The sequence below is a fragment of the Somniosus microcephalus genome, chromosome 21 (assembly GCF_052327205.1).
Source record: "Somniosus microcephalus isolate GS21.2 chromosome 21, FLI_Smic_1.0, whole genome shotgun sequence".
Classification (NCBI taxonomy): Eukaryota; Metazoa; Chordata; class Chondrichthyes; order Squaliformes; family Somniosidae; genus Somniosus; species Somniosus microcephalus.
Window position 1 is genome coordinate 64169915 of NC_141007.1, and position 23285 is coordinate 64193199.

At 45.1% G+C, this 23285-nt stretch overlaps 1 protein-coding gene across 1 annotated transcript in view; it reads left to right on the forward strand.

The window, feature by feature from the left end:
• The window catches only part of LOC147102876 (dynein axonemal heavy chain 17-like), a 908504-nt gene that overhangs the window by 853166 nt on the left and 32053 nt on the right, over positions 1 to 23285 (forward strand). Inside the window, exons 71-76 of the mRNA XM_085963770.1 lie at positions 364 to 504; positions 9460 to 9630; positions 11245 to 11367; positions 15321 to 15514; positions 20413 to 20561; positions 21565 to 21692. Coding sequence (XP_085819896.1) covers positions 364 to 504; positions 9460 to 9630; positions 11245 to 11367; positions 15321 to 15514; positions 20413 to 20561; positions 21565 to 21692 — 906 coding nt within the window. The remainder of the gene's footprint in view (positions 1 to 363; positions 505 to 9459; positions 9631 to 11244; positions 11368 to 15320; positions 15515 to 20412; positions 20562 to 21564; positions 21693 to 23285) is intronic.

Sequence of the window (23285 nt, forward strand, 5' to 3'; positions counted from 1 at the left end):
GTGGAATACTGCCTTTACAGGTGCTGATTCAGTAAGGAAACAGTTGCAGAACTATGCTAGTTGACCTGTAGAGAATGTTCACAGCATAAATATTCTGAACCTCCTCGCACAATACCATATTTTACATTTAATTCACAAACAACTCCACTGGAACCAATCTATAACAGAATATAACACATTTTCAAGCTCATCATTTTACCTCCTTTATCTAAGTAACTTTATCTAAATATTTTTAACATTTCTGTAACAATATAATTGTGCACTAAGACGTATGTTCCATGTGTCTTCTTTATGTAACCATTATTTACTTTTCTGTTAGCTTTACTCTAATATACCAGTGTTTCCTTTTTGGTCATTTTGCAGGTGGCTGAAGCAAAGATAACAGAGGTTAAAATAAACGTGGCAAGAGAAAACTATAGAGCTGCTGCACTGAGAGCATCCTTACTCTACTTCGTTATTGATGACCTCAACAAGATCAACCCTATTTACCAGTTCTCTCTCAAGGTAAATGTTTGCTAAGCCTGAAGAAATATTAGGGGAAGAATTGGTTAAGGTCTGTAGTAGGTCAGGAAATTATTGAAGAGATTGCGCCATGTGCCCAATCACATGTGCGAAAGGCACGAGCCATATTAGTGCTTAAAATTGACAACCTCACAGCACTACTTGCACTGTTCATTGGCAGCTCCATTTGGAAGTAGGGCGGGGCGGGCCAGGGGTTGGGGGGGATGGTGGTTGTGGAAAATCTGGTTTCACTGACTTCATTTAAAGGCAGCCTGTACCTCTTAAAGGGGAGGTGCAGTTTGGCTGCATTCAACTGAATTCCAAATGAATGGGCAAAATTCCCCGCCCTCGGTTTCCCCTCTTCCCCACCCTCGGTTTCCCCTCTTCACCGCCCTCGGTTTCCCCTCTTCCCCGCCCTCGGTTTCCCCTCTTCCCCGCCCTCGGTTTCCCCTCTTCCCCGCCTTTGGTTTCCCCTCTTCCCCGCCCTCGGTTTCCCCTCTTCCCCGCTCTCGGTTTCCCCTCTTCCCCACCCTCGGTTTCCCCTCTTCGCCTGCTTACGAGTGGCCTCCAAGTTCTCTGAACTTGTCGCACAATAGCTGCTGCTGCGAAACCATGAGCAAAGATTCTTAACTAGAGGGAACCCAACTGTGATAAATCCATGTAGTGAAACAAGGAACTCGAAGAGGCGATATCTTAGAATTAGTCCAGTACTTTATTAAACAACTGAGAAACAAAAAGACAGGCCTGCATCCTGCATCCTGGCATTCCACCTTTACTGACCTTGACAGGAAACAACCCCCTGACCTTAACTAGTGGCAGCACTGGCTACAGCACCACCTGGTGGATAACCTTAATCATAACATCCCAGATTACTATACCAACCTTTATAATGGTAAATGCAATAACATTTGTAGAAGTCATGTGATCAGGCATCACATGGTCAGATGTCATGTGGTCAGAACATCAAACTTCTAGGAACACCTACAACCAGAGTTGGCAACCCTAGGATGAGGCAGGATCCCCCAGCTGCATTGGGGAGCCCATCCTGTCTGAGGGTGGAAACTAGCTGCCACAACACCCAAGGGTTGTAAACAATTTTTAAATGTATTTCAATGATGGGACCTGTGCACAGCCACTCTGCGAGAGCGCCTCCATGTCCTCTCTTCTCCGTGTCCTTCTGCTGACTTCTGAACACTGAATGCAGGGCCTTAACAAGCAGCTCCTATGTCCAACATTTGAAGATTGCAAATGGTTGCAACACAGCAGTGATTGTGTTTATTTTGTTTATTATGTGCTTATCGCACTGGCCCATATATGGGTGGGTGTATTGTACCCCAATGGACCAGCCCTTGGAAAACAGTGGGGGATGATAAAATGCACAGAACCTCCCGCCTCTGCCCACCCAGCTTCACCAAAAAATCAATGGCTGGGAGGCAGAAGGCCTAAGCCCTTGTATCAGAATTTACAGCATCGTCACCAATGTGGTAAGTGGAGCGCAGCACTGTTAGAAAACTAATAAATGTGCCTTGCTGCATACAAAATTCTCCCACAGTTTATATACAATGGATAATATAGATATAGGTAGTTTACTGTGGGGGTGAAATTGGGATCTGTAGCGTCAGCTTTTTGGGTGCTATGAGGCCTCGAAAACTACCAAAATGTCATAGAATTACATCAAATATATAGCACACAAACAATCCATTGGGCCCAACCAGTCCATGCTGGCGTTTATGCTCCATTTGAGCCTCCTTCAGTCTATCCTCATCTAACTCTATCAGCATAACCCTCTACTCCCTTCACCCTCATATGCTAATCTAGCCTCCCCTTAATATAGCATCTATACTATTCACTTCAACCACCCCTTGTGGTGGCGAGTTCCACATTCTCACCACTCTCTGGGTAAAGAAGTTTTTTTCTGAATTCCCAATTTGATTTCTTGGTGTCTGTCTTATATTGATGGCCTCTAGTTTTGCTCTTCCCCACAAGTGCCCGCATGCAGCAAGACCTGGATGACATTCAGGTCTGGGCTGATAAATGGCAAGTAACATTTGCACCATACAAGTGCCAGGCAATGACTATCTCCAACAAGAGAGAGTCTAACCACCGCCCCTTGACATTCAATGGCATTACCATCACTGAATCCCCAACCATCAACATCCTGGAGGGTCACCATTGACCAGAAACATAACTGGACCAGCCACATAAATATTGTGGCTACAAGAGCAGGTCAGAGGCTGGGTATTCTGTGGCGAATGTCTCACCTCCTGACTCCCCAAAGCCTTTCCACTATCTACAAGGCACAAGTCAGGAATGTGATGGAATACTCTCCAACAACACTCAAGAAGCTCGACACCAAGAGTGGCTCAGTCGCACCACTACTGACCGAGCTGGCTGAGTCCTGAAGGACATAGCTGCCAGTCTGGGCCTGCAACAGGTGGTGAGAGAACCAACACGAGGGAAAAACCTATTTGACCTCGTCCTCACCAATCCACCTGTCGCAGATGCATCTGTCCATGACAGTATTGGTAGCAGTGACCACTGCACAGTCATTGTGGAGACGAAGTCCTGTCTTCACATTGAGGACACCTTCCATCGTGTTGTGTGGTACTACCGCCGTGCTAAATGGGATAGATTCGGAACAGATCTAGCAGCTCAGAACTGGACATCCATGAGGCGCTGTGAGCCATCAGCAGCAACAGAATTGTATTCCACCACAATCTGTAACCTCATGGTCCAGCATAACCCTCACTCTACCATTACCATCAAACCAGGGGACCAACCCTGGTTCAATAAGGAGTGTAGAAGAGCATGCCAGGAGCAGCATCAGGCGTAAATAAAAATGCGGTGCCAACCTGGGGAAGCTGCAACACAGGACTACATGCATCCTTAAAAGTGGAAGCAGCATGCTATAGACAGGGCTAAGCGATCCCACAATCAATGGATCAGATCAAAGCTCTGCAGTCCTGCCACATCCAGTCGTGAACGGTAGTGGACAATTAAACAACTAACGGGAGGAGGAGGCTCCATGAATATCCCCATCCTCAATGATGGTGGAGCCCAGCCCGTGAGTGCAAAGGACAAAGCTGAAGCGTTTGCAACCATCTTCAGCCACAAGTGCCGAGTGGATAATCCATTTCAGCCTCCTCCTGAGGTCCCCACCACCACAGAAGCCAGTCTTCAGCCAATTCGATTCACTCCACATGATATCAAGATATGGCTGAGCATACTGGATACAGCAAAGGCTATGGGCCCTGACAACATCCCGGCTGTTGTGCTGAATACTTGTGCTCCAGAACTAGCCTCGCCTCTAGCCAAGCTGTTCCAGTACAGCTATAACACTGGCATCTATCCTACATTGTGGAAAACTGCCCAGGTATGCCCTGTCCACAAAAAGCAGGACAAATCCAATCCGGCCAATTACCGCCCCATCAGTCTACTCTCAATCATCAGCAAAGTGATGGAAGGTGTCGTCGACCGTGCTATCTAGCGGCACTTACTCACCAATAACCTGCTCACTGATGCCCAGTTTGGGTTCCACCAGGACCACTCAGCTCCAGACCTCATTACAGCCTTGGTCCAAACATGGACAAAAGAGCTGAATTCCAGAGGTGAGGTGAGAGTGACTGCCCTTGATATCAAGGCTGGATTTGACCAAGTGTGGCATCAAGGAGCCCTAGTAAAACTGAAGTCAATGGGAATCGGGGGTGGGGGGGGAAACTCTCCACTGGCTGGAGTCATACCTAGCACAAAGGAAGATGGTTGTGGTAGTTGGAGATCAATCATCACAGCCCCAGGACATAGCTGCAGGCGTTCCTCAGGGCAATGTCCCAGGCCCAACCATCTTCAGCTGCTTCATCAATGACCTTCCCTCCATCATAAAGTCAGAAGTGGGGATGTTCGGTGCCATTCGCAACTCCTCTGATAATGAAGCAGTCCATGCCCGCATGCAGAAGGATCTGGACGACATTCAGGCTTGGGCTGATAAGTGGCAGGTAACATTCGCCCCACACAAGTGCCAGGCAATGACTATCTCCAACAAGTGAGCATCTAACCACTGCCCCATGACATTTAGCAGCATTACCATCACCAAATCCCCCATCATCAATATCCTGGGTGTCACCATTGACCAAAAACCTAACTGGACCAGCCACATAAATACAGTGACAACAAGAACAGGTCAGAGGCTGGGTATTCTGCGACGAGTGTCTCACCTCCTGACTCCCCAAAGCCTTTCCACCACCTACAAGGAACAAGTCAGGAGTATGATGGAATCTTCTCCACTTGCCTAGAAGAGTGCAGCTACAACAACACTCAAGAAGCTCGACACCATCCAAGACAAAGCAGCCCGCTTGATTGGCATCCATCCACCACCTTAAACATTCACTCCCTCCACCACCGGAGTACTGTGGCTGCAGGGTGTACCATCTACAAGATGCACTGCAGCAACTCGCCAAGGCTTCTTCGGCAGCATCTCCCAAACCCGCGCCCTCTAACACCTAGAAGGACAAGAGCAGCAGGTGCATGGGAACACCACCACCTCCAAGTTCCCCTCCAAGTCACACACCATCCTGACTTGGAAGTATATCGCCGTTCCTTCACCGTCACTGGGTCAAAATCCTGGTACTCCCTCCCTAACAGCACTGTAGGAGTACCTTCACCACAAGGACTGCAGCGGTTCAAGAAGGCGGCTCACCACCATCTTCTCAAGGGCAACTAGGGATGGGCAATAAATGCTAGCCTTGCCAGCGACGCCCACATCCCATGAACGAATAAAAAAGAACTCTCTGTCTACTCTATCAAAAGCTTTCATAATTTTAAAGACCTCTATTAGATCACTTTTCAAGAGAAGCGAGACCTAGCATATTCATCCTTTCATGATAAGTATAACCTCGCAATTCTGGTATCGTCCTTGTAAATCTTTTTTGCACTCTCTTCAGTGCCTCGAAATCCTATTTATAATATGGCGACCAGAACTGTACACAGTACTCCAAGTGTGGTCTAACCTAGGTTCAATACAAGTTTAGCATAACTTCTCTACTTTTCAATTCTATCCCTCTAGAAATAAACCCTAGTGCTTGGTTTGCTTCTTTTATGGACTTATTAACCTGCAGCACTACTTTTAATGACTTGTTTATTTGTACTCAGAGATCCCTTTGCTCCTCTACCCCATTTAGATTCTTAGGGGGAAAAATTTGTGTTCGCCAGCAATGTTGCCGGTCTCACCGGCAACTGCAGTTAACGGCCACTGGAAATGGCCTCAACACTAAGCGAGTGAAATTGGTCTGGGGGGCATTGAGATAGGTGGCACAGCGCTCACCTTCCATCCAACACCGTCCTGGTGGCATTGTTGGAGGGATCCGGGACAAAGTTCCTGTCCAGGTTTGGCGTTGCAGCTTCCCACAGTCTCTGGGAGCGAAGCTTTGGAGCTTGCAAGGAACTGTGTGTAATGAAGAGGTCTAAGATTTAAAGGGGCCATGCACACTGAAGCAAAATAAAATAAAATGCAGTGAATCAATACATTTTTCAGCCCTTTCTGCATTAAAAAAAATATTCAACATTTAAAAGAAGTTCCAAATGTGAATATTCAGCTGTTAAAGCTGAATTACCTTCCTAACCTCAACAAATGGGAAAACTATCTCATCACTAACACAAATGGCTCAGCAAGCCAGGGAAGGGGCACCGAGGGTCTGACACGCAGCACCCCAGCTTTGTGCAGGGGGTCAACACTGCAAGACAGGCCCTCTACCCACAGGGGCCAGAAAGCCCTCCAGAAAGAACGATGTGGGAGTACATCACTAAGGCCATCACTGCCAGCAGTGTCGTCCCCACCACCTGGCTCCAGTGCCCAAAGAAGCTTCATGACAGACCACTAATCAAGGTCAGTGAATGCATCTTCAAAACCCATCTCCTACTAACTGCACCACTAGACTCACACACTGCTCAATGAACAACCCGAATCACTCACCTACCAACAATCTGTACTAATGATGAGGTACATCTCCCATTCCTAGCCTCACCTCATTCCCTTGGAGAAGACAGTGCAGGCCATTCTTGGCAGGGGCATGGTTGAGATCTTGGCTAGCGGCGGGGCTGAAAGGATACAAGATGCTGGTATCCTCGTATGTTAACCTCCTTCTGGCATGCAACTCTTGCTTTCCTGCCCTCCCATCAGCACAACTCCACCCTTGTGCCTTCCCCATTTCACACACCCAAGAAATGCAGCCTGCCCAGCCAGTGGGACCGCAGGTGGTTGATTCCATCCTGGATATCCCGACCACAAAGGGGCTGTCTGGGATGCATCCTTCTGTCTGATTCCTCCTCTTCTGCTTCTTCCTTGTCCCTCTGCAAGCAGATGCTGTAAATGTGAAATGGCTGCATAAAATGCTGGAAATACTCAGTTGGTCAAGCAGCATGTCGACCTGAGACATGAACTCTGTTATTCTCTCCACGGATGTTGCGTGACCTTCTGAGTATTTGTAGCACGTTCTGTCTTCTCAAAGGCCTTCATTTACCATCCAAGCCCTTGCAAGCACTCCCTACACACTTAGAAATTTTTTTCACATCTAATGCAGCAAGCCACCACTTCAATAAAATTTAAAAAAAACAGTCCAAACCCTTAAATTCAAACTTTCCTAAATGATGTGTGTGTCCCTTTAACAGCTGCAGACAGCGCCACTGTCAGCCTGCTGGCGTGCTTCGGACCCAGCGCTGAATTCAGCACTAGGGTCGAAGATCGCGCCGTTGCACGCCAATTGATGTCATCACGCCGCAATTTTTTTCCAGGGTGCTGCCAGTTACCAGCAGTGCAAAGGGAGAGAGCAATTTGGCGGCCGCCACGGGACCCGCCACTAGCTGGTGAAAGAGCGGTGACCGCCATTTTATCGCCATTCCATGCTGCTATGGGGTGTCGGTAAGGAGATAACTTTCTAGCCCTTACTTTCCAAGTAATATGTGACCTCCTTATTTTTCTTACCAAAATGTACCACCTTACACTTTTCTGTGTTGAAATTAATTTGCCAATTATATGCCCACTTTGCAAGTTTATTAATGTCTTCTTGTAGTTTATTGCAGTCCTCCTCAGTATTGACCATTGCCCCCAATTTGGTGTCATCCGCAAATTTAGAAATTGTGTTTTTGATTTCAAAGTCTAAATCGTTAATATAAATTGTGAACAACATTGGTCCCAGCACTGATCCTCGTGGCACCTCACTTCTGCCACTCTGAATAACTACCCTTTACCCCTCCTCTCTGCTTTTTGTCTTGAAGCCAGCTAGTTATCCATTCTGCTACATGTCCCCTGACCCCACATGCTCTGCCAGTATTCATTAGTCTATTATGTGGCACTTATCAAAGGCATTTTGGAAATCCACGATGTGCGTTCACACTTCCGACGGGAGGTGAGCCAGATGCTATATTTGTAAAACGGTTTGCCCGCACGCACCACTGGCAGCATGCAGAGCAGGCAGATCATGATGTCAATTAGCGCATAATGCTGATTTGATGCCAGCGCTGCCAGTTTGGAGCTCCACACTGCAGCCTACACCCTCTCTTAACCTCACACAGCTAAACATGCATTTAACAGCATGAAGGACCCCTTCACCAGTGCTATTTAAAGGGATCATCAACTACTTGCAGGTTAGTTGCTGGATTATTTTTTCTGACTGTTGTTGCAATTCTATGCATTTTTTCTACTTTTCCATACTTGTTTAAAGTTTCAGTAGTCTGCAGGGAGTGATCTGGCTGATGCTGAAGTACTTTTTTGGTGACTTAATGACTTGTGCACAAACCAGTTGCTTCCAGACATGGGTGGCCAAGTAGGGCTTCCTCTTGGCATTGAGCATGACTGGGAAAATGAGCAGAGGCCATACAAAGCAGGACAAACTGCTAGAAGAGGGAGGAAGAGGAGGGGGAGAAGGACTCACAGCAATGCCCCTTCCCATAATGGCCAGCACTGTGTCCTCCATGGAGGTTAAAACATGCGGGCATGATTTCCCCCTCCCGTTAATTCCTGCTGCCTCCTGTTGTGTGCCACCTTCTTATGCAAGTAAAAGGGAAGTGTGTTAGTGAATGTCGTGCAATATGTTTGGGTGATGTGGCTGTCATAGTTGAGTAGCTGCCAGTGTGTGCAAGCTGTGAGATATGGGTGCAAGGCTTGCAACAGTGCTAAGTGTGTGAGAGTGAGGTAAAGCATATGAATGTTAGGTATGAGCCCTGATTGCTAGAGATTGTTGGTAGGTGAGTGATGGAGGTGTAGTGAATTGAGCAGTGGATGAGGCTAGCGGTGTAGTTGGTAGCATTTGAAAATGCACTCCTGACCTTGACAACTCATGTGAGATCATTAAACTTCTTCCTACACTGCATCCAGGTCCTTGGGGCTATACTCCTGGCACTGACTTCCACCACTATCTATTGCCACTGCACTCTGAGTATGTATCTGGAAGGCCTCCGGCCCCCTGAAGATACAGGACATCTCTCCTTCTTTCCTCCTCTTCCACCAAGACCTCCAGTGCAGTGTCCAAAAACTTTAGTGCATGCTCTCTCCCATGGTCAGCCACTGTTGAACCTTCCACAGCACAATATTCAGAATGATCTCAACAGCACCAGCAGCCACAATGCACCTACCCTTTAAGAGGTGCAGGCTAGCTTTCAGTAGTGCTAGGCACTCATAATATTGGGCCCCTTGCTGATGCGTGCAGCCAATCAACAGTGCGGGGAGTGTTGGCTGCGTGCTGCAATCATGGAAATGAGCAGGCGGTACAAAGTTGGTGTCCTGCCTGCAGTGCAATCAACAGGCGCAGGTTAATCGTGCATCGCGATCCCTGAGCTCGTTTTCGGGAATTATCCAGTTTAAACCTCCAGTATGTTTGATTTTGATACAGTTATTCAAAAGTAGCTAATAATTGATGCTTTAACTTCAACAAAAAAATGATACAATTGCTTCTTATTTTATTTATTTAGGCTTTTCATGTTGTCTTTGAAAATGCCATTCAGCGCTCAGTACCAGCAGACGATGTAAAGGAGCGTGTCGTCAACCTCACAGATGAAATCACCTATTCAGTTTTTGTATATATAACCAGAGGTCTATTTGAAAGAGATAAACTCATCTTCACAGCTCAAGTTGCTTTTCAGGTAAATACATGCTTGACTTTTGATAAAGGGGATTAACGCGGATTACATGGTAGAATTTTTATGTGCTTCTCAATGTTATGCTAGGAATTTTGTTTTCCCATCCTTATTTGTTAATATCTACATAGTACAATATTATTTCAGACCATCAATAGAGGAATAAAATCACAAGGACAAAGTAGGGTAGATTTTCCTCACTGTACATCTATGAAGAGGTAGCAACTCACGCTTCTCTTCCCCAGGCCAATTGTATCTCTCACGGAAACTCCAGATTCTGTCCTGCCCCTGGCTGGACCATGTGTCTAAAATGTAAGCAAACCTGAGCTCCCAGGTCTGAAGCTCATTACGAGCCAGAAATGCACGGCCCGCCATATTGGTAAAGGCCAAAAAAACTGACGTGCAGTGCCCATTCCTGAAACAGGAGTAGGCCCTTTGCATATGCAAATAAGGGGCCTAACACCTGTTTGAGGCCCCCATTGCAAGACTGGTTTGCCCTGAGGCAGCAAGCGCCCAACCCTACATACAAAGAAATCGGGCCGCTGTTGGCAGCCGCTACCCCTCTCCCATTGCCTTGCCAGGAACTACAACACCCCCCAATCGCTGATGATCACCTCTATCCTCCACTCAATTACCACAGCAACCCCCCACCTCCTTCCCGATCATCAGCGTTACCTCCCAGCACATTCTCCACCCACCACCCCATCCTGCCCCCCCCCCAACCCCAGTCGACCCCCTTCGCTGCAATGCCAGCAAAGCCCCAATCTTCAGTCACACCTCGCCTGCGAGCTGCCTGTTGCTCTTGACAGCTCGCCGGCTCGATGTAAATGAGACCTGAGTCCCAATATCATGGGCGCCTCGGGCGTCACCATTCAGGCGCAGAGAAAGACCCCTGTGTGCCCAAAATTTCTAGGCCTAAGAGTTATATCGTTGTCATTTTTGCAATACTAAATTCTTTAAGACTATGGGAGAATAGTGAGAAAAGGTAAAGAGGAGGACTAGGACACATTTTAATAGGATGAGTAATAGGAAGGCTGAAGAATAGATATATAGCTTAGAAATAAAGGTTGCAGTATTTGTGTGAACTGCTAACTTTAGGATCTGAAGTAAAGGTGAAGTTAGGTAAGTGAAGAATAACAAAAGATATTTTTATAAAGCAAAGCAGAAGATAATCTTTCACGGTATAGCTTATTACATGGAACAGAATGTGAGTGGAAAGTACATATGTATAATGACGATAGCAACTTCATGTGAGGATGGTACCTATTGTTACAAAAAAGGAGTTGAAAGAATTTATGCACCCCTTTTATTTCCAACTCTTACTGTGAAAAGATAACAGAAGGTGACAAATTAATGCTTTTCTGAATGGAACAGAGAGATTTTGAGGAAGAAGAACAATTGAATGGCCTTTCAAAAGAAATGAAAGCAGAAAATACTGGCAATAAGCAGCATCAAAAAAGACAGATAGGTTAAGTTTTGGGCTCTAAAATCCACCACTGAAAGGTTACTTTAAGTTAAAGGGGGTCAAAATTATTGACATGTGGTTTAAAGATGAATTCAGTACAAAAAATGGAAGTACTTCTTTGTAATTTAGAAATTACACTTATTATGCTTCAATAGGTTTTCTTAATGAAAAAGGAAATAAACCCACTTCATCTAGACTTTTTGCTGCGATTCCCATTTAAAGCTGGAGCTACAAGTCCTGTTGATTTTCTTGCACATCAAGGATGGGGTGGAATCTTGGTATGTGTTTGTATGCAAAATTACTTTACTTTCTGATATAGTGATCAATATGACAAATACAATATTTTACGTATACATACAGTAAACCTTTTACAAGCATAGCATATTTATGATCAGTATTATGTATTAAAGCAAATGAGTTATAAGAAAATATGAACTAAAAATAAAGCAAAGAATTAAAAAATAGAGTACATAATTTTTTTTTAAACGGGAATTGGCTGCTCCAAAAAGAGGAATAATATAGGGATTGGGAGTGCACAGGAAAATGGGACTCGTAACCCAGGGGACTCATTGAAAAAAACACTAGTGCATACTTGATGGGATAGAAAAGTGGCAATAGAGTCAAAAAGTGTGCCTGAGGTCAGCCCAAAATTGGGCCTCATCTAAATAATCTAGCCGAGCTACCAGCGCATGTTATTGGTGAGACTTCAGTGTGCTAGCATGCATTACATGATGTGATATACTGAACGAGCGCTGCCAAATAATTTTGCTTCTGGGACATAGTGCCATGAGAGCACCCCCCCCACCCCGGCTTTTGTTCTACGGAATAGCCATGTGTTTCTCTATAATTCAGTTATCTGCCCCGTTATTCATCTGAAAACACTCTTACTTTGCTGACCTAGTGAGATCATTAAACTTCTTCTGACACTATGGAGCTCCTTGGGTTTATGGAAGTCCAACTCATAACCACAGATACCTCTTTCCACTTGGCACTTTGCTGCTGCATGTGATGGCCTTTCCCTGGTACTGCAACAATGAGCCTCCTGTTTTCAGTAGGCATAAGTCGCACTTAGGCCAGTGGAGCTGAACCCTGAAAATTCTAGGCCATGATTCTATAGGCCTAGTTGCCATTGCTGCCCATTATTATATTACCTAATCAACATTCTCAGATCCTGATTTAGATAAAACCAACTCTTGCATGTTAGAGTAATTCAAAGGCCTTCTTATATTTTTGGTTCTTTGTTCGAAACATTCAATGAAACTCCACACACAAGTCCCACTAAATTCAGGCTTTATTTTCTAAAAGTAGATTCCACAGTAATATCATTCATATGCCAAAACAAGTACAATATCATTTACTATATAAGTAATTCTACAAAAATTATTCACATAGTATATAGTTACCAAATTTGGGGGTCACCGAAAGATGCTCTACCTTGACTGTAGCTCTTAGCTCTCTTGTCCCAGGAGCTCACACTCAACTAGGCTTCTAACTGTCCCTCTAAGGTCTAAAACTGCAGCTTAAGTGACTCCTGACACATCTGGAGTTGAGGTACAGGACAGCCATGATCTAATTGAATGGTAGAGCAGGCTCGAGGGGCTGAATGGCCTACTCCTGTTCCTATGTTCCTATCTGCCAGCCACATCATTATACCAAGGGAAAGTTAAAGAACAATCCCTCAAGGTAATATTAATGAACTGACAAAGGCCTTTTATCTAATTGAAGGAGTGAATCTTTTCGCTCATTTCCTTTATCAACCAGTAGATTCCTTCCATAGATGTCAATCTTGTAGATTTGTTTTCCAACTAACAGTTCTGCAATACATCCTCTTCCCATGATTAAATGCTGTTCTTCAGGAAATAATTGGAACTATAAAACTCTTAAACTAATAGCTAAACCATATGGTTTCTCAGTTAATTAGACAAGAAGGAAATGTTTACATATATACATAAAACATTTCTTCCTGTGAAGGGAATGTCGGTCTGTCACTCCACCGACCCACAATGGCACTTAACTATCATAAAGATGTCCCACATCCCCTATATTGATAAGCTGACGAGTAGCCACACTGTCTCGCACTCATGGTCTAGATGCTCCCAAGGCCTTTGTATGTTAAACATTAAGGCCTAGAAATTGGGTTCTGGTCTTGCCAGGGCTTTGCACCAGAAAGTTTGCGCCAGTGGTAATGCGGCAGCGCCCGACGAAAATTCGGGTGCGCCGGGCCCAGACGGCGGCGGGCGCTAAAACCCTCCTTTAGCGCCTCAAAACGGGCGTGAACTTGGGTTTCCTGGCGCTAATCCCCCGCTGCGGCACCCGATGCGGTGCGGCAGGCGGGGGAACTGCAGGCCTCCTCCTCCTGTTAAGGAGGAGCTGCCTGCAGCCGACAACTGTCCGGCGGATTGACCCGACATCTGAGCCCGGCACCTCGGGGAAGTGCCGGGCTCGCATGAGACACTGATCAGGGCCGCGGGGGGGGAATGCAGGAGTCCGGGAAGGGAGGTGCGGGCAGGCGGCCGCCGGGAACGCGGCCGGCCGCCGGGAACGCGGCCGGCCGCCGCTCCACCTTTATGCGCCGGCGCACACTGGGGGAAGACTCTGTTGCCAGAGTCTTAGTTGCGCCTGCCACGGGCGAGGCGGGCGCAACTGAATTTCGGCTTGGGGCCGGGTTACCACGGCAACCGGGACGCTGCGCACACCGATGACGTCATCGGTGCCGGCGCAGCGCTACCGGTCTACCGCCGCGGAAGGGCCCCAGGCAATTTAGGAACCGGCGCCAATTGCAGCGCTAGGCCCTCTAGCGCCGCAAAATCGGTGCTAAGGGCACTGAATTTCTAGGCCTAAATTTCAAGGGAATGTCCCTAGACTTACTTGATTTTGTTTACATGCATTTCTCCTAACTGGTGTAGAGTTGAACATCAGTAGTGAGGAGCCACTGAATGCACTTATTTGATATTTACCTCCACAGTTAGCACTGTGCTTGAATTGAAACAAAGCTCTTTTAGATTCCAACTGAAGTTGACACTACAGGCTAAAATTTCCTTTTCCCACCTCAAAGGGTCAGGATGGGGCTTCTGCCTGCTGCTCCAACCCCACCATGACCCCAGTCCATTTTCCTGGGTTGGGGTTATATATTCATGGCGGGCTCTCGCATATCCCCACCAGCAAAAGCCTTCTAGTTCCCCCAGGAAAATCCAGATGATCTGCAATGTGACTGCTGCTGCTGTACCTGAAAAGGCAAGGGGAACTTAAAGGGCAGAAGAGTCTCAAAGAAGCAGTTAGCTCAAGTTTACAGGCCTTGGTGGAGACCAAAGTGGGTGTTTGGGGCCAAATTGGAGGGAGAGAAGAGCATTACAAAGCCCTCTCCCTACATTCTCACAGTTAGCCAGTGGCTCAGTTGGTAGCACCCTCGCCTCTGAGTCAGAAGGTTGTGGGTTCAGGTGCCACTCCAGAGACATGAGCACACAATTTAGGCTGACATGCCATTGCAGTGCTGAGGGAGTGCTGCACTGTCGGAGGTGCTGTCGTTTGGTTGAGACATTAAACTCTCAGGTGCATGTAAAAGATCCCATGGCACTATGTCGAAGAGGAGCAGGGGAGTTATCTCTGCCCAAATATTTATCCCTCAATCAACATAACAAAAACAGATTATCTGGTCATTATCACATTGCTGAGCGCAAATTGGCTGCCGTGTTTCCTACATTACAACAGTGACACTTCAAAAAGTACTTAATTGGCTGTAAAGCGATTTGGGATGTCCGGTGGTCGTGAAATGTGCCATATAAATGCAAATCTTTCTTTCTTTGGGGCCTTCCTGCAGCTATTCCAGTGTCTAGTCCCATGGAGCATTAGTAAGGGGGCAGATTGGAGGAAATATACCTGGAAACCTAGCTATGCCTCCTTGCCAGCATTTGCATGCGGTAGACAGGGAAGGGGCAGTCAGTGGTGGTTCCAGCGGGAAGGGGGAATAAAATCAAGGTTGGAGAGGGGAGATGGTGGTAAGCCTTGCCGCTTGACCTCCCCTACTGTTGAGGCCATTCTCCCACCCAATATATGAGGCAGGTTAGTGGAGGCCTACTTTTCTCTGAAAAGCCAGCACATGAAGGGAAAGCAAGCCATTAATTGTGTCAGTTTAATGTGCAGTGCTGTTGACAAAACAAAATGCTATTTTGTATATATCATATGTGCTTTTGATTGGACATCTCATCATATGTATAATTCTATGAATTTTAAGGTTTTGGCAGAAATGGAACAGTTTAAGAATCTAGACAGTGATATAGAAGGTTCAGCCAACCGTTGGAAAAAAATTGTGGAGTCAGAAGCCCCAGAGAAGGAGAAATTACCACAAGAATGGAAAAATAAAGGGCCAATGGAGAAATTGTGCATGATGCGGTGTATGAGGCCAGACCGAATGACATATGCTGTTAGGTACTATATCATAATCTGAATGTGTATGGTTGCATAATGTATACCAACTTGAAAATAAATATTCATGTTAGTGGAGGATGCCCAGTGGGTAACTTTGGGAAATGTTTTATCCTCCAAGTAAAGAAGATTATGTCCTCAATTATTGCTCCCCGGCGGGAACATAGCGAAGTGTCTGGGAGCAGCAATAGGCTGGCTCGGCCGACTGCATGCAATTGCCAACTTCACGACCAAAACAATGGGTAAGTTGGTCGGAAGCAGCTCCCCTGCCGTTAAAATCAATAAAGTCAGATGCAGACGCAGGGAGCAGTCACTGGCATATGTTTAGTGGCAGCAAGTCTTGTGGAGTGGGATGCCCTGGGCAGGAGAGGCCCAAGCTTTCCTTGTGGAGCCTGGAGGAATACTCCTGCTCCTCCTGGCCCATAAGGAAGCCTTTTGGGCCTCTTCTGGCCTTGGCTCCTGTTCCCAGTCTGTTAGGCCTAGTGGGGAAGCTACCACCGCTCCCCTCCCCCCTGCTCAGGCCTCAGATTAAAATATCCGCAAGCCGGGCCCCAATACAGTCATCTGCATATTTGTGGGTGGAGAAGGCGATAATATCAAGGCCTAAAACTCACAACTGACACATTTACAAGGTATGTATGATTGTTTTCCTCATCAGTGGGATAACCATGGTATTTCACAATTATCATTGCATATTCTAATTGTGCCATTCTTAATATTCTAATTGTGCCATTCCTAACCACAGATAGTTCTGATTTTAAAATGTTGTCAGGTCTATTATAAATATGATTGTCATTTTAATATTTAAACAAAACTATTTTCCGCTACCACTGCTTTTCAGGAAATTGTTCTTAAAGGCTTTTATTTATTTTATCTGTTTTAGCAGTCTTTTCTTCCCAGTCTTGCCATCCTGAGTTCTGTTAGTGTTGGAAGGCAATAATTTCAATGAATTCACTCATTCAAGTGCTAGCCTGAAAATTGCTCACACTCATTATATGCATTATAGACAAGTTTGTACAGGAAAAAAAGTCTGGATAGAAATTTGGGTACTGAAATAACAACATTCAAGCTTCTGTACATAGTTTTAAGATGTTCTTTGCACTTTTTAATTTGCACTAGGGGTAGGTAAAGGATTTTAATCACCATTCCCACTGATGATGTGACACACATAAGAGGGTGAAAGCATGACAGATACCAAGGGCTAAATACTCCAGAATCTTTAGAGGAGTACAGAAAGTGCAGGGGTGCAATTAAAAAGGATATTAGGAAAGCAAAGAGAGAGCATGAAAAATTCTTGGCAAGTAAAATCAAGGCAAACCCAAAGATGTTTTATAAATATATTAAGAGTAAAAGGCTAACTAAAGAAAGGGTAGGGCCTATTAGAGATCATGAGGGTAATCTGTGTGTGGAGACGGGAGACATCAGTAGGGTTCTTAATAAATACATTGCATCTGTTTTCACAAAAGAGAGGGGTGAAGCAGACATTGCTATCAGAGGGGAGGAGTGTGAAATAGTAGATGAAATAAACATAGTAAGAGAGGAAGTATTAAGGCGTTTAGCAACTTTAAAAGTGGATAAATCCCCAGGCCTGGATGAAATCTACCCCAAGCTGTTAAGCGAAGGAAAAGAGGAAATAGCAGAGGCCCCGACCATCATTTTTCAATCCTCTCTGGCTTCAGGTGTGGTGCCGGAGGACTGGAGGACTGCTAATGTGGTACCCTTGTTTAAAAAGGAGAAAAGGATAGACCGAGTAATTACAGGCCAGTCAGCCTAACCTCGGTGGTGGGAAAATTATTGGAAAGAATTCTGAAGGACAGGATAAATCTTCATTTAGAAAGACACGGATTAATCAAGGATAGTCAGCACGGATTTGTTAAGGGAAGGTCGTGTATGACAAACTTGATTGAATTTTTTGAGGAGGTAATAAGGAGGGTAGATGAGGGTAGTGCATTTGATGTAGTGTATATGGACTTTAGCAAGGCTTTTGATAAGGTTTCACATGGCAGACTGGTCATGAAGTTAAAAGCCCATGGGATCCAGGGCAAAGTGTCAAGTTGGATTCAAAATTGGCTCGGAGACAGGAAGCAGAGGGTAATGGTTGATGGGTGTTTTTGTGATTGGAAGGCTGTTTCCAGTGGGGTTCCGCAGGGCTCAGTACTAGGTCCCTTGCTTTTTGTGGTATATATCAATGATCTAGACTTGAATATAGGGGGTATGATTAAGAAGTTTGCAGATGATACTAAAATCGGCTGTGTGGTTGATACTGAAGAAGGAAGCTGTAGACTGCAGGAAGATAGCAATAAATTGGTCAGGTGGGCAGAACAGTGGCAAATGGAATTCAATCCGGAGAAGTGTGAGGTAATGCATTTGGGGAGGGCTAACAAGGAAAGGGAATACACATTAAATGGTAGGATACTGAGTAGTGTAGAGGAACAAAGGGACCTTGGAGTGCATGTCCACAGATCCCTGAAGGTAGCAGGCCAGGTAGATAAGGTGGTTAAGAATGCTTGCTTTTATTAGCAGGGGGGTTATGCTTCAACTGTATAAAACACTAGTTAGGCCTCAGCTAGAGTACTGCGTGCAGTTCTGGTCACCACATTACAGGAAAGATGTGATTGCGCTAGAGAGGATACAGAGGAGATTTACAAGGATGTTGCCGGGAGTAGAGAATCTTAGCTCTGAGGAAAGACTGGATAGGCTGGGTCTGTTTTCCTTGGAACAGAGGAGGCTGAGGGGAGACCTTATTGAGGTGTATAAAATTATGAGGGGCATAGATAAAGTGGATAGAAAGGACCTATTTCCCTTAGCAAAGGGGTCAAAAACCAGGGGGCACAGATTTAAAGTAATTGGTGGAAGGTTTAGAGGGGATTTGAGGGGAAATTTCTTCACCCAGAGGGTTGTGGGGGTCTGGAACTCACTGCCTGAAAGGGTGGTAGAGGCAGGAACCCCAACCGCATTTAAAAAGTACTTGGATGTGCACTTGGGATGCTCTAACCTGCAGGGCTACGGACCAAGAGCTGGGAAGTGGGATTAGGCTGGATAGCTCTTTGTTGGCTGGCGCGGACACGATGGGCCGAAATGGCCTCCTTCCGTGCTGTAACTTTCTATGATTCTATTCGTCTGTCCACTGTTTTTGATCATTAAGGACAATGTAGAGGAGGAGCAGAGGGAGCAGGCATGTTGAGTGAGGCACCATGGCCGGAGGCTGAGCCAATCTCATTACTAGCCATCCTACCACCCCGCCCCAGAGAGAGGAACAAATGTCTTTTGAGGCAATGTCAGAGCTCTCTCTGTGCACAGACTGCACCGCAGCAAGGAAGCAATTATGCACCTGTGCAGCTTTGTGGCTGCCTGTTAGAGAAAAGAAAGACTTACATTTGATGTGCCTTTCACAATCTCAGGACGACCAAAAACGCTTTACAGCCAATGAAGCACTTTTGAAGTCCAGTTACTGTTGTAATGTAGGAAACGTGTCAGCCACTTTGTACACAGCAAGCTCCCACAAACAGCAATGCGATAATGACCAGATAATCTGTTTTAGTGGTGTTGGTTGAGGGATAAATATTGGCCAGGACAGTGGGAAAATCTCCCCTGCTCTTTGTCAAAATAGTGCCATGGGATCTTTTACATTCACTTAGTGGACAGACAGCCTCAGTTTAACTTCTTATCCAAAAGATGGCACCTCTGACAGTGTGGCACTTCCTTAGTACTGCACTGAAGTGTCAACCTAATTTTGTGCTCAAGCCTCTGGAGTGGGACTTGAACCCATAGCCTTCTGATTCAGAATGCTATCACTGAACCACAGTTAACGTGGACCTCATGAAGAACCCTCTATTAAAAGTACAAAAGTTGTCTGCTTTTTCTGAAATGCTAGACTACAGGAGGCGGGTGCATCTCATGCAGAGTGGGAGGAGCTGGGTGTTGGAGAGGAGGGTGGGCTCCCAGGGGAGGTGCAGAGAAGGTGGCTGCAGTCAAGTATCCCCTCCACATCAGCACCCTCATGGTGTAGTGTGGGGAGAGGCGTGCCCACACCACCTCACCCGCTCTCCCCACATGGCACTCAATGTCCTCATTCACTTCCTGGTTCCCCTGTTCCTCCTCCTCCCATTCAATCTCCACCTCAATGCCCTCTACTTCCTCCAGTTGTTGTGCAGCAGTGGGAATGAAGGATAAAAGGTCACACTGGTGCAGCATGTTCCTGTCAGATCAGCTTCATATTTAATGCGCAACACGCAAAAAGGAGATTTGACTCAAGTCTGCGCCAGTATTCACACACTGCACGAGCATCCCCCCACTCTAATTTCCTCTTCCCACCCTCCAGCCATGAGTAGAAACATGTTTTCAACATGCAGCCTATCGAACATATGCATTTCATAAATCTCTAACATATCATCTCTTAGTCTCATCTTTGAGTGTCTCCTGGCCAGGAGACAAAACAAGAAGCTTTGATACTCACCTGGTGGTGCCAATATGATTCCAACCTCCGCACGGCCCACAGTCACTGCACAGTGGTATCCTTGTAGCTACAGTGCACTGTCATCATGAGAGATTAGATTCTTCCGGAGGCGAGATCCCCTTCCTGAATATGCCTGCTCATATTCCTATTCCAATGTTTATTTGATGTCATTAGAATTTTTATTGCTTTGCCATTTTCTTTAATATAAGAATAAATCAACATAGGAACATTGGAATAGGAGTAGACCATTCAGCCCCTTGAGCCTGCTCCGCCATTCAATCAGATCATGTATGACCTGTACCTCAACTCCATTTACTTGCCATTGCTCCATATTCCCTTGATAACCTTACCAAACAAAACTCCATCAATCTCAATCTTGAAAATTTCAAATAACTCAATTTCAAAAGCTTAATCATATCGTACAATGTTATTTGGAATTTTACAGTGGCTTTGTGGAGGAGAAGCTTGGAGCTAAATATGTGGCGGGTCGTAGTATGGAATTTGCAAAATCATATGAAGAAAGCAGTCCCTCCATTCCAATATTCTTTATTCTCTCACCAGGAGTTGATCCACTGAAGGATGTGGAGGCATTGGGTAGGTGCTTTAGACAAGGCAATTAACTCATATATGCTTGTGGAAGGATACAATACTCTGGCCCCGATTTTAACTGGCAGACCGTTTTTGACGTGTCAGTTTTGATGTCAATTTAAAACTCACCCGCCACAGCAATATAGAGGCCCGGTGTATTTTAACTCTCGGCCTCATTTAAATTTCGCCAGTCACCTTCCCATCTGTTCTGGATGGGAAATCGACGGAAGGGACACAAATTCGGCTGCCCACTGAACTGGTGAGTGTGCGGGAACAGTTGCTATGCCATTCTGCAGGGGGTCCCTGTGATTGGTGTGGAAGGGGGGTGGTAGGGTTGAGATTGGTGCAGGGGAGGCTTAAGATTTCCTTGAGCAATCTTGCTGCTCCTGGCCCCACAAGGACATTTTAAAAAAGATTTTAAACTTCCATTTATGGGCTTCTTCTGGCCCTGATTCACACCCACACTGGCTTGGCTTGGGGGGAAACTCACTGCCCTTTCCAACTCAAGACTCCTAGTAAAAATTGCAGTCATGTCCTGATGATGACATCATGACTCAACATACATATATTAAAAAGGACCCAGCCAGCCTTGGGCAGGTGTCCTTGCCGCCCATTCAGGAGAGCAGATTCAAATACAAACCTGTTAGCTCCCAGCAGATCCAGGGCGGGTAAGTAACTTGGATGATTTTAACTGTCTACCCACCCCTTCTGTTTATGATCACATGAATATCCTGAGTGAAACATAATTGTTGTAGTATATTGCTGTCACTGTTTAGAATCCTCCAAAACAAATTGCTGTTAAAGTAAATAGTTTGGTAGATATGTGTGTGTGTCTTCTGTGAACTTGTTGCAGATAGGAGTGCAATTGATTTTGATGTTTCCATTATCATAGTCAGAAAACTTTACTTCTGACAATGACACATTTGATAATATACTACTGGGGCAGTGTATGTTCACTGTGCACTTGCTGCAGTTGGAATATAATTTATTTTGTTTTACATTTTAATAGGCAAGAAATTGCGCTTTACTATTAACAATGGCAAATTTCATAATGTATCATTGGGACAGGGCCAGGAGATAGTGGCAGAACAAGCTTTGGATGAAGCAGCTGTAAATGGACACTGGGTTATTCTACAGGTATTGAAACATTTAAAGTGTCTAAATGTTATACTCTTTTATAAGATAGCTATCACTCAAAAATAAAATTGAAAATATTTTCAAAAGGGCCTTCAAATATATGTATGCTTGATTAATGTTTATACTGTTAGAGAAGCAGTTGGACTGTAATGTGGGAAAATCATGCTCCTATAAATACTCTGCAAAAGATTAATTATTTAATTTTATTCTTTTTAAAAATCCAAAATGCTTTATGCAATTAACTAGTGAGCAGCATATTAAGTCAGACAAATAAATAAAACCAAATAACTCAATCTCTGCCTGTATTTACTACAGCTTATAACCTTGCAGCATTCACCTTGAAGACATTTCCTCATTAATAAACACAAAGCAGATTCCTTTATGCGAAAGCTTTCTTACAACAAATGGCCACCATAGTGGAAACTTTTCCACCCATAAAACAGGGCAAAAAGATCCAATTTCCACCCCCCGATGCGGAAAATGTTTCCTGGATTTGCTTGGAAGGATGCAATTGCATGGAAGCTTCATTCAGTGGTAACTTTCATTTCTACAGGAAGAGCCATCACTGACCCAGATGTTTTGTGCAGTTCATTAAGCTTTGGACACAACTCTGGGCACCCTCTCTTGTGAAGCAGGAAGCAATTGTAAACATGCTCAGCTGCAGGTCCTGGAGTATTGACAGGTGTGGCCAGAACACCTCAGATGTCAATATAGACATTTCACAATCCCCACTTCTTCATTTCAATTATTTGCCATGTTCAGAACTCCAAAAGGTATACCCATCCCCATCTCTTTGAAAGATACCATGTTGAAGCAAACAGAAAGCAAAATTAACAAAGATAAGTGCTGGGGGAAGAAAAAAAACACAAATACAGCCCAAAGTACAAAAAAACTAAAATTGAAAGTAGTTACTCTCTCCCTTTGAGAGGCCTAATAAGCAGGCCTCATTGGTTCCACTGCTTCCGTGCTAACTTTTGATGGGTGACCCAAAGTGTCAAATTCTGGCATTGGCTTATTAAGTCTTCATCCAAATAAAATTAGGAGGCCTGTGCATGCTGATAACATGGGACTCTGAAAGGTTAAGCACAAAATCAGGCACTTGAAGTCCCACACACAATTTTGCAACTTGGAATGGCGGCATGCGAGGCCCCACCAGCAATGCTGTAGTGTTAATGCACCTTTAGTTGGGTTGGCATGTAGGACAATTCAGCAAAATACAGCATGTTATATGAAACTTTAGACATTAAATAGTAAATCCTGATGTTTCTTTCATAATTGTGAGTGTTAATCCGAGATTTTCCAGCTACACTTTCCAATTTTAGTGAGTATTCAGGTCCATCTTTAATGGGCACTTGATCCAGAAATGTATGCTTCTCTTTCCTGATATATAAGACCAATTGATCTAGAAATATTCTAAAGTTGCTTTGTGATTGGCCTTTCTTAGATTCCAGTTAGAGCTATTGGGGGAGAAATTGATCCGGGTCATGCCCAATTTCTGGTGCTAAATGAGTGCTCAGGGGTTGATTGGTAGTATTCCAAGCCTGATCCCCCTCCTGGAACTGTGCCGGATGCCAAATTGGAAGCCAATGGCTT